This window comes from Balaenoptera physalus (genome assembly GCF_965194825.1).
Source record: "Balaenoptera physalus genome assembly, chromosome: 12".
NCBI lineage: Eukaryota > Metazoa > Chordata > Mammalia > Artiodactyla > Balaenopteridae > Balaenoptera > Balaenoptera physalus.
The window spans coordinates 11,193,152-11,209,535 of NC_138897.1; the positions used below are offsets into that span (position 1 = coordinate 11,193,152).

The 16,384-nt window shown below is 36.3% G+C and overlaps 1 protein-coding gene across 3 annotated transcripts in view; it reads right to left on the bottom strand.

Annotated features, from left to right (window-relative positions):
- Window positions 1-5,402: 5,402 nt before the first annotated feature.
- Window positions 5,403-16,384, bottom strand: part of CDH7 (cadherin 7) — a 123,108-nt gene continuing 112,126 nt past the window's right edge. For 2 of the 3 annotated variants that reach the window (XM_082415889.1, XM_082415890.1), the window contains one exon: window positions 5,403-5,951. In XM_082415889.1, the coding sequence (XP_082272015.1) occupies window positions 5,458-5,951 (494 nt within the window). In that variant the 3' untranslated portion in view covers window positions 5,403-5,457. Of the gene's footprint in view, window positions 5,952-9,255; window positions 16,282-16,384 lie in introns of those variants that run through there. The other variant, XM_082415891.1, reaches the window with a different exon arrangement.

Here is a 16,384-nt window from a genome sequence, read left to right on the forward strand (position 1 = left end):
AACCAGAATTTAAAAAGAGTCATGTACCACAGTGTTCATTGCAGCTCTATTTACAATAGCCAGGACATGGAGGCAACCTAAGTGTCCATCGACAGATGAATGGATAAAGATGTGGCACATATATACAATGGAATATTACTCAGCCATAAAAAGAAACAAAATTGAGTTAGTTCTAGTGAGGTGGATGGACCTAGAGTCTGTCATACAGAGTGAAGTATGTCAGAGAGAGAAAAACAAATACTGTACACTAACACATATATATGGAATCTAAAAAACAAAATGGTTCTGAAGAACCTAGGGGCAGGCCAGATATAAAGATGCAGACATAGAGAATGGACTTGAGGGCGCGGGGAGGGGGAAGGGTAAGCTGGAACGAAGTAAGAGTAGCATTGACATATATACACTACCAAATGTAAAATAGATAGCTAGTGGGAAGCAGCTGCATGGCACAGGGAGATCAGCTTGGTGCTTTTCAACCACCTAGAGGGGTGGGATAATGAGGGTGGGAGGGAGATGCAAGAGGGAGGGGATATGGGGATATACGTATGCATATAGCTGATTCACTTTGTTATACAGCAGAAAGTAACACAATGCTGGAAAGCAATTATACTCCAATAAAGACGTTAAAAAAAAGAAAAAACTGAGGCAGTTATCCAGATAGCTCAGCTAAATGCTCTCCCCTTAGCACCCAAATCCTTTTCCTAATTTAGATTCTTAAAGCAAATAAAATATTGCTCTCTTCAGTTTATCTCACTTTCTAGTCTTATCGCCTAAAAGGCACTTGCCAAATAACAACAATATATTGGATTTCACAAGATAATATTAGACTACTTTTTTAAGGTCGCTTCAGACATACTTTCCAATGTTCCCCCCTACACACACACACACACACACACACACACACACACACACACACACACACACACACACACACACACACACACACACACACACACACACACACACCGCCCCCCCCCCATTCTTTTCAGTTAAACACACCGCCCCCCCCCCATTCTTTTCAGTTAAATTCTGAGCCAGTACAAGTTAGCGTAACAGTGAAAAAGTGTCAATGTCACACACACTGGCTGTCTTGTTTTTGCTTGAAAAATTACTCCTGGAATTATACTTTACAGTGCCTGCCAAATCACAGCCTCAAATAACTTCCGTTTTTCTTAAGGGCTAATCCTGCTCCTCTGAAACAATTTCAATTACACTCAAAATGTAAATGCTCTTACTCCTTTCTTGCTCTTTTGATTATGATGATGATGTGTCAGCTAACATTACTGCGTTAGCTTTTCTTGCCAAACTTGCATACACCATGGCATATACACACATTATATATTAATAACTTAAAAATAACTGACTCTGTATTTAAGACCAAATAAACTATATAGACTAACACGGTGAATTTCCTTATCTATTAACTGTAATATATATTCCATGTGCCCCCAGCCATCACTGACCAGAAAGAGTTAAGAGTAAGTTGAAGCTTGCTTTTAATCAACTTTAATTAGATCAACTGTAAATAAACCTTCAAATAGTGACTTAGAAACAATCAGGGTAATTAAAACAGTGTGTGAGTCAATAGATGTCAAAATAACATGGAAAATTTTATGATTAATATTTATAAGTAGTGCTTAACATCTTTAAAATATTTAAACAAGGTGCTTTTTGCCTCTTGCAATATATCTAACTTTATTTTAAGCTCTTCTAGATTTCATATTTGAATATAATGCTAACAGTCTGTTTGCATGTAAATTTCTTTGGGCCTGTGGGCCATACCATAAATACCACTCCTCCCTTGTGTAACTACCCCGTTTACATGAGAATTGCCAAAGACTGTTCATCATCCAGTGTAGTAAATGTAATTGTGCAAGAAGTTAAAGTAATTTAAAACATTCTCAGAGCGCAGAGTGACAAGGCAGCTATCATTACCTAAACATTATTATTTCTTGCCTGTGTCTAGTAGTTTTCTAACCGCAACTGCAGTCAGCCTCAGCTGAGTCTCCTGTCAAGGGAAAAAGTTGACCATCTTCATCTAGGCCATTGCTTGTACAAAGATCTACTCATGGCCTCCACATAGCATCTTTTCCTCTTGTCTGCTTCCTAATTTTGGTGTGCAGCTGACTTTGGAATATCGCTTTAATGTAGAGATTGTTTTGTGTATCCAGAATCATAATTTAGGCTTGATCTGCAAAAGTCCACTTTAAGATTTAGTTTTCATATTCTTTATGCTGATTTAAAATTATGCAAGGATAATAATCCAGAATAGAGGTCTGGGCGTACTTCCTTGCCCTGGACGGTAACAAGTGAAATGCACATATTTCTTTAAGAAATTAAATTGTCCAAAAATGCATTACTTAATGTATACCTTGAGTTTCCGATGGTGCTCCCATAGGGACAGATGGGAAATATGTAAATTTACTGACTTCCTAAACTGTTGTCTGCACTTGGAATTATTAAGCCATTGCTTTCCATAACGAAGTGGGTCCCCTCCCTTTCTCCCTGTAGCTCCAAGGATCTGATACCAGGAAATCACTACCACATGAATCTACATTTAGTAGTAGGATAGGACATAAATTCCTTTCATGTCATCATTATTTGATATTCTATTCACTCATACTATATTTACAACCATGAGGTTTCCTTTTATAAGTAAGCAGCAAAGTGTTGGTAAACAGTTCACAACTAGTTCTACAGGGGAAAAAAAAAACCCAAAAAACGTAGTGTTTGGTGATTTCCATGGTGGTCTAAATATTACCACCAAGGCTGACCTACCGAAATGATATCATTAGAAGCAGAGTTGGAAAGACATATGCGTAATTGGTACTTAGGAGTTGGTCTGAGCTGGCTCCAGTCCGCCACTGAATTTTAGTGACTAGATAATAGGTATTTATTTAACTGCTTTTGGAGAATCTTGTAACTAGCTTTAGCATTGATTTTTGTTGATCAACTGTTCTAGTCTCTGGGTTTACAGCAGAGCCTATCTCTCAAGTATCATGTCAGATAAACACATACAGCCTTAGATTTCAAAAGGAAAAAGAAAACTAAAATAACAACAAATTCACCACCATTACAAATAAGCTTAGCTAGAGTATTTCATATAAATTCCATCTCTATTAGGGACATTCTTCCAGCCATCTCAAGATTTCTTTTAAATACCATTGAATCAAGTTCAATATTGTATTGTTATGATCTTCCACACATAAAATAGCAATTGAATATATGCAAGAATTTCAAATCTTTATTTAAATCTGAACCTTTTTTCCCCAATCTATTACTGGCAAGAACGAAAAAAAAAAATATATATATATATATATATATATATATATATAATATATATTTAAAAGGAGAGAAAGCAAGGTGAATGATGTGATGTTCCTTTTCTAAAATACATTCAAACTTACATTTATGCAACAATCAGCAGTTTTGATATCATAATCTAAAAGTACTATTTTATCTTCTTGCAGACAACATGGGGATTATTAAAAAACTGTATTCTCATCAGCTTGCTGATGTAACACCTATATAATTCCTGCACCACACTCTGATTTTATGAAATTGGGTAAGTGTACTGTGCTTTACTTTTTTAATTTGAAAAACTTACACATGTGACTAAAAGTCATGAACAGTATCATTTACCATTATAAAATTGATTTTTCATATGTATATTAATACAGCAAGAAGCATATCTAGTCATGAAACAATGTCTATAAAACTATTCAAATGAAAGGACTGTTTGCAGATAATCATATTGATTGAATTATTTATTTTGATGGAGCTGAAGGCCACTTTCACATACTTCATTTCTAAAGATGGGCTGCAATTTTACAGAATCCTACAGAGTTTCTCCTCATGTAATCAAAAGATTGATATTCTTGTTCCAGTGTTCGTCTTTCAGAAAGAAGCACTTTTAGAAACACAGTTTCCTATATAGTGTCCACTATCTGTAGATTTATTAGGAACCCAACAATAAACCCTTTTTTAAAAGGAGAAAAGAAAGAAAAAAATTCATTCTTATGTGAATATATTCACATTAAACTAGTATTAATCTGGAAAATAATGTTAGGTAGAAATATTATTTTAGTCATAAAATTCTTCTTTCTCAAACACGTGATCACTTAATTTCTCTCCTCACTTTGGCACATCTAAATAGGTATAGAAAGTATACATTGCTTGGTTAATTCTTGAACATATTTGCATCAGAATTTAATGGTGGGTTTTGAAATTTATAACATTACATTGTTTAAGATATATTCAAAAAATCTGTCCTTTACTCAATATTTTTACAGCAAAAGAGGGTGGGGGGAAAACAAATTCTTCAAAGTCTTTGGAGCATATAGAATTTGTGACCTTGAAAAATCAATCTTGCATCAAAGAAAATCTCAATTCTCTCTGAAATCTTCCTTCTATAGTACAAATACTTTCAATGTTTTGTAAATTTTAATGGCTCAGACAAACAACTTGTATGTCCTTGTAGCTGTGTTCCTCTCTGAGACGTGAACAGCAACAGGCCTCAATTACTGTACTATTTTTTTTTTTTTCCCCATTTCCATGCTTCATTTCCTCCATGTAGCTCAGACTGGAGAAAAATCAGCATGTTCTGATGAGCTTAATATTCTGAGGCAGGAAGATGGACCTGAACTGAGTGGAGATTGGAGGTCCAAAATAAATATAACACCATGTGTCAAATAAAAAAGAAAAGATAGTCTCCTGTACAAATCAGAAGAGATAATAAAAAAATCAACAAATAGACAGCAACTTTTCTTCATACCTACACAAGCATCTCAAAACGACTGCCAACTTTAAGAATGGTTTACCTTTTGCTTATTTGGAACATTTCAGAATTTATTTGCTAAACAATGGTTTATGTTGCCTTAAACCAAATTTTATTGGCTTGTTTGGAGGATTTGGGAGGATTTTCTAAGAATATTTATATTGCTAAATAAAATGTATTTGCTCACTGACAGCAATAAAATTCTGCTGGATGCTCTAATCTAGCAAGCTGAAAGCATCACTGTAAATTAAATTTGTCCCAAGTTTTGATATGCAAGAAGTTCCAGGGCTCTTCAATCCTGGCATATCATGAAGGATATGTACTACCGTGAAGGTATGTACAGGACACCCTGGGGACACTGACAACACAGGCCACTACTTACTCACAGAGGTTAGGTGCCTTTGCAGGTATCTGAGAGTTGCTATCTATTCACAAACCACTGAGCATTTGTTTTTTTTATCAAAAAGCCTTCAAATGCTCAGAGTCTGTGGTCAGTGCAGTCCCTTGGATAAGTCTAATGAGGATATGCTTCACCAAGGCAGAAACCTAAACGGTTAAAAATGGAGAGAGATTTACAACCATTTCCTCTAGCAAGTGGAGTTCTTGTTTTCTGTATGCAGTGGTGTTTTGTTTTTTGCTTTTACTTTTTCTTCAGTACGTTTCAAACTAACGTTCCAGGGCTATGAGTACAGACTCTCCGGGCCGGCTCCGTACATGTCTGCGAGTCGTTTAAAACGCGGTCCCCAGTCACTAAGGTAGTCGTAATTCTGATCAGAGTTCGAGCTGATGGAATCCAGCGAGCTGAGCGACTCAGCCACCGAGCCATTTCCTTCGAAGGCGTATGTCTGCAAGGAATCGTAAGGCGGGGCACAGGGGTCAACGTCGGCTTCCTTCAGCCTTTCCCAAATAAATTCCCGGAAAATGACATTATCTGGGATGCTCTTAAAAGTCGGTCGACTCAAGAACTGAATTTCTGGAGTCACATCTCTCCGGGTCTTGGTGTCTCTGAGGACGTTGAGGTTTCTGAGCGCGGCCATGTCAAAGGCTTCTGTGTCTTCCTCGCCCCCACCCTCGTCATCATATCTAACGATGTTTTCTCTGATATCTCTCTCTTCGTCGAAAATAAGGGGCTCTTTTTTCCTCCTCCTCATAGTGACGATCAGGAGAATCAACACTGCAACAAGGAGACAGCAAAGGGAAAGTTTCAGTAAACTCACGGCCGCTCCCTCACCCTGGTGAAATGAGGCCCCTGATGCTGATTTCAGAGTTTTCTGCCCTTTAAAGGGAAATGAATGGGCCGCCTACTTCCATGGGAATTCACAGCAGCAAATGTGCTAAAATTGCTAAAACGCCTTTAAAATAGAACACTTTTTATACATCAAGGAACCCTTTTCCACACCTGTTCAGAATTGATGTCTCCCTCTTGAACGTAACCCCCAAAGTATTTGATAGAGCAAAGGGAAGGGCCAGGGTAGGATAAATAATTTCAAAGCCATGAAACACCAAGGGATTTTTTTTTTTTTGAACTCCTTAATTGCTGGAAAGGAAAAGTGACATTCATAAATGTTTGGGGTGTAATTTAACAACTGCAATTTCAGAAGGAAATGGATTATAGCATTTGGCTGGGTTCTTTGAAGAAATGCCTAGTACTTGTCTATGAAACTCAGCTGTTAAATAAAATCCAGCATGTCAGACCATATACAAACATTAAAAGCTTCTTTATAATAGAGTCCCGCTTTCAGTATGAAACACTGAACTTGGTTTTTATGTATTATACCTAGAGAGAGAGAGTACAGGTTGTGAGATTTTAGCAGTAGCCAAAGTTTGATTGAAGAAATCAATCATCCCTTTAACATTAGGAATTTTTCTTCCTTTATCAAAACTAATAAATGATAAAGCACATGTTTGCACTGGAAAGCAGAGGAGAACAACTACACTGGCTACTCTTTAAACAAACTGAATATACTTTTGTGCCTTTTAATAAGTACAGTTGTCACTCTGTATCTGCAGGTTCCACATCCAAAGATTCAAGCAACCCCGGGCTGAAACTTTTTTTTTTTAAAAATTCCAGGAAGTTTCAAAAAGCAAAACTTGGATTTGCTTCACATAGGCTACTATTTTATGTAACATTTACATTGAATTTACAACTATTTATATAGCATTTACATTGTACTGGGTATTATTAGTAACCTAGAGATGATTTAAAGCATAGGGGAGGATACTATGCCACTTTATATAAAGGACTTGAGCATCCTTGGAGTTTGGTATATCGGAGGTCCTGGAAGCAATTCCCTACAGATAGAGCTGGGTGACTATACACTAATAAGGTGAGTACTCTGCTCTATGAGTGACTGAATGCTTGCCGAATTGGGAACACATTAGATTTCATGGCCTGTTGAATCAAGTTAAAATGAAGTAGAAAGTATTCTTGAATTTTGCAATTCAAAAATATATAAATTAGTGAATTATCTTTAATGATCTGTCTATAAGTAAGTTATCTTTTTAATAATTTTTAATCACAATATTTTTTTCCTGCAAGGTCTAGGAGGCCCAGAATATACACTAAGTGGATTATTGTTTGGGGTACGTTACTCTCAGCATAGTTTTAAAAAGGACTTTGAAATATTTATATTTCAAATACCTTTTAAGGTATTTCTTTGGCATTAAGAATCATTTGAGAATAAAAATATAAAACTAAGAAAGACATCAAGGTAATTCAGAGTAATTAAATGCAACGACTAGGGGTGAAGCATATTTCAGCCTTCACCTCAATCTGCTTTAAAAAAACCCAAAATTCTAAGGATTTATTTAATTTTAAACAAAATGATTTTATTGTCAATGAAAAGTATATGCTTTCTTAAGTATGTGTCTATTTGTTCTCTGTCATCAACAGGAATATGACTGATAAAGATATTTTTATTGGAGATCTTTGGAAATAGTGGGAAATCAATTGTTTACTGGGGCACTTTTTTATTTCCTTTCCTATTTGACCCTGGCCTATTGCTCCCCCATAAGCTTTATCCACAGCCTACAATTTAGAAACTGAGATACATTTCTGAACTTTCTGGCCACCTTCTCATGTTGCTATGGCACATAAGTGCTTAATTCTCTTCTTTCTTGATATTATTTACTACATTTAAATGTTATCAATTGGCTTCATCAGAGTAGGAAACATGTAGTTCAAAAGCCAACGCTTTTGAAATGAATGAAATACCATTCATTTCCTGTCTGTTCCCATAAATATTCTGCCATGTGTCTGCCCTCCCTGCTACGTGGATTCCCAACCCTGTCCCTTTTGGTCTTCTGAAAATTAGCATTTCTACCACCCCTAAAGCCTTTTAGTTTTCAAGCTCCATGCTAGAATGTTACAACAAAGACATGTTTACAAAAGATTAATATGTTTCTGTTGTAACATTCTGGTATGAAGCTTGAAAACTAATATTTAGCTTTGCTGTCAAGAAGGCCTTGGATAAAAGTCCAGTCTTTCCAAATATTAGCTGTGTGATCTTGGGCAAGTAACTTGAACTGCACGTAGCCATATGTGACAATTATAGCCAAGTTCAGGGCTCACAGCATGGATTAAAGAGAGAAAAGAGATTGGGGAGTAATGTCGGTAGAAGTAAACAGAATGCCAGGCACTTGCCAGTGTGCAACAGAGATGTTTTCATTGTTATCCTCTGACCTACCAAGAATGTTCACTCAAAATTCTGTGAATACAGCAAGTGAACAAGGAAAAACAATGAACGAAGTTAGGTAACAAGCAAAGTAGAAGGTGTATGAAGTATGCATCAGGGCTTGTGCACTAAAGATTAAACTGGAGAGAGAGAGAAGGCAGTAAGGTGAAAAATGATGGTCTGTACACAGGACGTATCATGTGACCCTCAAAGCCGTTCTCTGGGGTAGGTAATTTCCAATTCGATGGTTGTCTCAGACATGCGAAACAATCTGTCTGTGGTCAGTATATTGATAGTAACTCGGGGTGAGGTGTACTCCTGTCTGTCTTCAAAGCCTTTGCACTTTCTATCACACTGTGAGCTTAGACCTTCCACAGAAGGTAACTGAGATACAAGCTGAGAACTCAGGTGACAATTGCTAGCTTGGAGAAAGACACATCAGGGAATCTGAATAAAAGAATTTTAGATTTATATACTTTAGTTTCTGAAACTTTTTACATAGTCTCCCAGAAATAAGTGACTGCAACAGAAAGGTGGACCAAGAAAGACTTCTCGTTAAGAAATCAAACCGAGTAAGACATGGAATGGAGAGGTATCAGGGAGAATCGTGATGGGTGGGCAGGGGGAGGTAGGTGAAGATGAGAAATCTGTTACACATATTGGAAAGCAAAACTGAAGGGGAGCAAATGTCCAATTGAGTACAAAAAACGGTTGGAAGAAGTGAATGGGCACAAGAGTAATGAGGGTATGAAGAAAAGAAGAATTATGTAAGAATTAGATGCCCTTTTCATTGAAGTCAGTGTCTAAGAATGCAAAACATTTCCAAATTCTCAATTTTCTTTCCTTCCTATAATTACAATGGATCTTGTCATAGATATCTATATCTCACAATTATTACATTCTATTGTAAGTGTATTTTCATGCCACCGATAATACACTTGCTTTTTGACCCTCAATTATAGTGTTTAGTAAAAGTGAAATGTGAGAACCCAGGGGTGCCTCAGCCCATGGGTCCAGTGCCCATTAAGGATATTAATATCTTATGGAGTTTGTCTTATTTCCCAATCTTGCCTGAAGCTGAGAAAAAAATGTGAAGTGTTTTAGAAGGTTAGACAGTTTAACATTTCAATGCCTTGGGAGAATATTAATTTCTAACTGCTTGAGCATGCTATAAAAAATAAATTTTGACCTTTACGTAGAACAAGTATTAACTGTTCTTCAGAGGTTATGGAGATAATCGCTGTATTAAAAGGAATATTTTCTGCCTAAGTAAGCACAAGATTATATATTTTAAGAGGTTTTATCATACGTCTTTTCTATCATATGGACTATACTTCTGAGTGGAGACAGAAGGAAAGGTTTAGGTCTAGTTGAAGTCTAGACGTACTTGAATCGTGCTGGTTTGTGAATTTATATATCTATTTCACAATGATGTGCTAACCATTTTATGCATTTGGTATAGTGATACGATGGTGCACATAGCAGTAGACGTGACACATTTCCTCATGGAACTTATAATTAAATGGGGTGGACAAATATTTATCACACAAGACAACTGTATGTAAAAGTAGAACAGTGATAATTATTCCTAAAGAGGGAAGTATGATCTTCTAAGGCTATGTATTAGGGGAAACAGGTTAGAGGAGGCCTTAAGGCAGAGTAACCGAAGGCTGAGGGTGGAGATGTGATATGGAAGAATATTCTCGGCACAGTCAACCAGTGAGCAAAGGTGTGAGGCCAACGTGTGGGTGGAGAGCAAAGAAAGAAACGGGAGGGAAGCCAGGAGACACAGGCACCAGCCAGGCCCTGCCAGCTCACGAGCCAAATAGCGTTAAGGAGGGCACAATATGATCAGGTGTATTTTTTGAAAAAAATCATTCTGATTGGACCAAGGAAGTAGGGAAGAGTAGATGTGAGAAAAGAAGTTAGAATGCATAATGTTGACCTGATTTCTGAGTTTAGAATTCAGTTTCCTAATATTCGATGCAACACTCTCCAAGCATTTCAGTATGTAGGAAATAGTGCTGGGCGCTGACAAAATATAACGAGCGGTTCCCTGCATCCAAGTAGCTCACTGTGTAGGCTATACATACACAGATAAATAGAGTGCAAGTCGTCATGAAATTCGCTGTATGAAGGTACAGACACGCATGGGTGCAAAGAAGCACGCAGACCAGGAGAGCACCAGTCTCCCAAACCCGAGAGAAACAGAACAGAAGATGGAGAAAAATTTAGACGTTGATACTATAAGTTAGTGAACTCCTTTATTCTAACCTTCACTGTGGTGTGTGTCAGATACATATCCAGACAGTTAACCTGGAACATGCTTTTTACTGAATCACCTTGGCAGTATTTTAGTCGTATTTTCCTAACCCACTTCCCAGCGGCTAACAGTAGAATTATTTACCCAGAACTTAATAGAATTCTGCAGATGTAATCTGATCACCACAAAATGGTACCAACTTCTAAATGAGGCTACTTACATTAAAGAACAACTTCTTCCATTCATGTATTAACATGTTTCAAATATTGAGTCTGGGGTTCATTTTAAACCACTCAGTCATGTATACTACCATCAGGCCAGTTTTCCCCATCCTTAAAAATCTGTAAAAGGTTTTTGTTTTAATTTGCAAGACTATATGTAAACCTGTTAAACATTAGTTTCTTAAGATTAACCCATTGTTTATAGACTTTTTCCAAAAGGTTAGTGCCTGAATTTCATTTAATTCAACAATATTTTTACTGAGCACAGACTTTCAAAAATGGTAAGCCCCATAAGGGCAGTGATCTTATTCTGCACAGATATATCTAGAGCACAAAAAAACAGTACCTGATACTAAGATTTCAATAACTATTTGTTAAATTGACAAAGTACAGGCAAGCTACTATGGAGATATGCAGATAGCTCTTGCCATTAAGTTCAATATTTTTTTTAAGAAAAATCAATTATTATATAATGCAATTATATAGCATTATAATATACGCTAAGAAAATATGTATAAGAAGGTACAGCCAGGATGCTCAGAGAACACAGACAAGATGACACTAAGGTAAGACTTGCAGGATGAGCCAGCCTTCACCAAGAAACACTATTTGCTCTGTGGTCTTTATAAACATTCAGAATTTCTTATTAGTCATAAAAGACTTGTCTCAATCTTCACTATTCTACATGGTAGCCATGAGCCACAAGCAGTGAACAAGCATTTGAAATGTGGCTATTGCTATTTAAAATGTGAATTGAGATGTGCTCTAAGTGTACAATGTCCATGTGATGTTGAAGACTTAATTTGTTAAGTAAAATATATTAATAATTTTATTGATACATGTTAAAATTACGATAGTTTATACTGCATTAAATTAAATATATTATTAGCATTTATTTCACTTTAAAAAGTTTTTGCTAATGAGGTTCCTTGAAAATTTTTAATTACGTACGTGTTTCACACTTGTGAATCACGATGTATTTCTTTTGGACAGTTGATCTAAATAAAAGATTTGGAAATACTAGAAAAATCTTAACTGCATATGGTCTTAAGGTATACTACTCTTATAGTAGGAGATTTTATTACCAAATGACATATTGAATGGTGAAAATTATTATACTACAATTATTATGTATTTATTAGGTGTAACTGAAAAATGACCTAAATGAAAAATTGCTAGCACAATCAGAATACAAGTTCAGTAATTTTTTATAATTATCCACATCAATGGGCAAGTAAACTTAGCTTTTAAATAACTTCTACTTCCCCCTGCCTGTTTCCTCCTCTCCAAAATGGAAATAATAGTACTTACTTCAAAGAAAATGTCTCATAGTAACTTTACAAAGATTAAGTGAGTTAATATTTGTATAGTACTTAAATAGTGCTACACATAGTAAGCACTATGTGATTTTGTTAAAAATGTTGTTTTTCTAAATTTCTATAATAAATTCTTACACAGTTCAGTTCCTATCTTTGTGGTCTTGCTAAAATTTGAGTCATATAAGTGGTGCACAGAAAGAAACATACATTTTACCATTCACACACATGTGATTTTGATAAACCTCAGTTAATTTAGTTAATGTGTTTGGTATCTACTCTCTTCCATTTATTGGGTGGTATAATAATGAATAATAGAGATACCAGGCCTATTCATGAGGGGCTTAAAATATATAACAAAGGTAGTAAAATAAGCAGTAGAGTGTGATAAGTACTATTCACTGATTCCCAAAAATATTTTTCCTCCTGGGTGTCCTATGCTAGGCCTTGAAAATATAATGGTTTTAAAAAGATATTAAGGTCTTTACCCTCAAGGTGCTTTTATATTTGAGCAAGGTAAACATTGACTAATTGTGATATGTGCTACAAAGGAAACAAACACACAGGTTTTCGTGATAAAGATTCATGGGCATGAGGAGCACCTAATTTAATCAGTGGGTGAGGACATTCCCTCTTTGAAGGTAATACTGAGCTGGGGCATAAAGAATAGTATGAGACTAACAGGTGAAGGGAAGCAGAAAGAAGGTTTCAGGAACATGGTGGCATGTTTGAATCTCATGGAAAAACAGGCCATGTGGCGCTTCCTACTGGGGGAGTGCAGGATCAGATAGCCTGAGGCCACCAAGAGGTGAGTAGGTGTCAGAATGTGCCTTGCTTTGTGGACTCTGAGGAACATTTGGATTTCATGTAAGTACATGTGATGCTTCTGAAATGTTTCAAGCAAAGAAATTATGTTTTAAAAAGTGATATGACAGGAAAAATACAGGGGTACTAGTGCATTCGCGCTGTGATCACAGATGGATGTCGCTGGAAATGACATCTAAGCAAAAGATTTAAAGGATGAGAGAAGTCAACTTATCATTTTGTCTGGATTTATGTGCTGTGTAATCAGATATATCAGATCCCCAGTAACAGAGGGCCAAACTTTGAATGTGCGCTTATGAACCCACTCTATTCTTTGTAGTCACAAAGAATAAAGATTTGTAATTAACAAAATTCAAGTGTATGATTGAGATAAATTAGATATCAAATATAGCATTTTTAACTGAAATTTAAACTGAATTTTAAAGTATCCTTAGTCTCAACTGCAATAATTTTTCTCTTTAGACTCTAAAAATCATATATTCTTATCTTTTTTTCTTGAGCCCATGTATGACTCCAGGGCTATTAATCTGAAAATACAATCTAAATGCTTTTAACCTGTGCCATATCAATTTTCCAGAAGAATTAGAGAAATAGGCTGGATCTCAAAAGGCCTAAAACTGTAGAATGTTACGAAATGGGAAAATTCAGGTCCAATGGAAATACTACTTATGGATAAATGACAAAATCTAATGTTCTTTTCTACTACTGAGTACATCTAAACATTCATGGATTCATTCAGTATGCATGTATCATATGCCTTCTCTATTTCACATCAGCATTTTATGAGATGCTATGTATACAATGATGAAATAATGCTTGGTCACTGCCTCCAAAAGCAGGAGTCCACCAGAGGAGACAGACAGAGAGACAAACCAATCAGCCATGAAGGATGCTCTAAGACTGTTTTATACAAGGTGTTATGCAGCCCATAGGAACAGTACCCAACTTGGATTCAGAAGCAAAGGAAGTAAGTCTTGACTACAAAAAAGGAGTTACTATTTGTGGATTCTGGGGAGAGGTATTCCAGGAAGAAGAAGCAAGGCATATAAGAAGAGGTAAAACAAAGCAGGATGAGTCTGAGAAAGTGCGACTCTGCAATTTGACTAAAGTACACTGTGAGTGGAGAGAGAAAAGTGGAGAGAGAAAAGGCTGAACTGGGAGGGAGCAGTTAGGTCATAGACAGAAGGTGATTCTAGTCTGTAGACAATGGCAAGACACAGAAATCTTATTTTAGGCTGGGCACGTCGCAATCACATTTGCTTTTAAAAAGCTTACTCTCTCTGTGGTCCTGGATTGGAGCTGACAGAGACTGGGGAAATTACCATAATTCAGGAGCAGAAAGATGGACCATGGACAAAATCAGGTGCAACATCAAGGGAGAGAAAGACACAGATTCAAGAACCAAAGTAAAATTAACAGCACTTAGGGACTGATTGGCTATGGAGGATGGAACACACAGAAGAGGGAAGGCTGACTGATTACACTCAAAAAACAAGTAGGCACTAAATCAAGATAAGAGATAGGAATGTAGGACGATTGTTCAGTGTATGATAATTTCAGATTTCTCATGTCAGCAGTCCACCAGAACAATGACTGTACCTATCTAGATCTGCTGTTTAAGATCCAAACCAGAGATTTGCAAAATATCTGCATATGTGAGATACTGTTTTTCACGTCTCAAGACAGGAAGAAGTTTAATCACAACTGAAATTGATCCTTCCTTTTCCCAGAACAAGTATCACAAAATTCCTCTCCATTAAATATGTGAGTTAGAATGATTCATTTAAGGCTCATGTGAGACAGAGAGAAAAACTGACCTAAGTACAATGAATATTTTATGCCCAAAGGCAATTGGTATATTTTGGTTGTAATGAAGCATAATCTCATATTTAACATACTCCCAACCTTGAGAGAACATGTTTAGAATTGTGTAAGTGGAGGACATTTTAAATTAGACACTCAGAATTCACCAAAGACGTCCTAAAGCCACTATGTGAAACAAAGATAGAGTTGCCATATCCACAGATCTACAGGTGCTTCCAGAGACACACAGGTCTTTCAGATTAGAAAATACATAGGGAAAAATACCTTATAAAGGACATCCAGAAGGCAGTCTGGGCTGTGTTTGGGTCCTGGGTCTGACACCTTATAACATTGTACATGTCTCCGCTAATATACAGTTCTCTCATACAAAAAGTAGGAATAGCAATAACAATACTTAATAATACCTGCTTAGGAAATATGACATGAGAATTAAATTAGACAACACTTGTAAAGCACTTAGTATGAACTTGTTTAGTGTAATTCATTGTTTAGTATGCTTGCACTTGTTTGTTTGAAAAGAAACACATCTGCTATTACCACTAGGACTGCTATGTTAAATATGTTCTTTCATTACAGATTACGATGGGGATTTATCTTTTACATATTGCCTCATATTTTTCTCTGCAATTTAATATTTTTTGCTTAAGTAACACTATCACTTACAAAACCAGGAAAATAGTTTCCTGTTGAACCAAATCATGAATGGTCTCCACAGTTAAGAGCAGAGCAAATACCGTTTAGGTCTTGGTAGATCAGGGAAGAAAAGCGAAAAGATGCATGACAGCTAAACATCCAGCTGGCTACCCTGGACACACTGGAACTGGAAAAGGTTGAATTCCATGTAGTAGACAGTGGTTTCCACAAATGCCTTCTCAAACCTGGAGGTGGGCCAGTCTAATTAATCCCCACTGTGTCTGAAGAGCTAGAGGGGATGTTATAGGACTTCAATTACTTGGACCTAAAGGTTGAAATAGGGAAAGAACAAAACTTAATATATAGTCAATTCAGTGGCAGTTTTAGTGAACAGGAAAAAGCTCCTCTGTACAGACTAACAGAAAGAAACTAGCTGTAATATTCTCTGAATAGATGTGCAATATTTAATATTGACACCATACATTAAAACAACTGAAATACTTTCCAGTTATTTCTGGAAAAACCACTGAAGTAATTATTTAAGGTCAGTCATTCATAGATTTTGGGTTTTATTTTTTAAGTGCTTTCAGCCTCGTAGGAAAAAAACTGGGTATATCAACAATTACAAATTTTACTATGACAGGACTTCCCTGGTGGTCCAGTGGTTATGACTCGATGCTTCCAATGCAGGAGACATGGGTTCGATCCCTGGTCAGGGAACTAAGATCCCATATGGTGTGAGGCGTGGCTAAAAAAATAAATTTAAAAAATTAAAAAAAATTATGATAAAAATGCATAATGAAATTTGTGTTGGAGTAATAGTTATTCAAGCCTTAGAATACTAAACTATC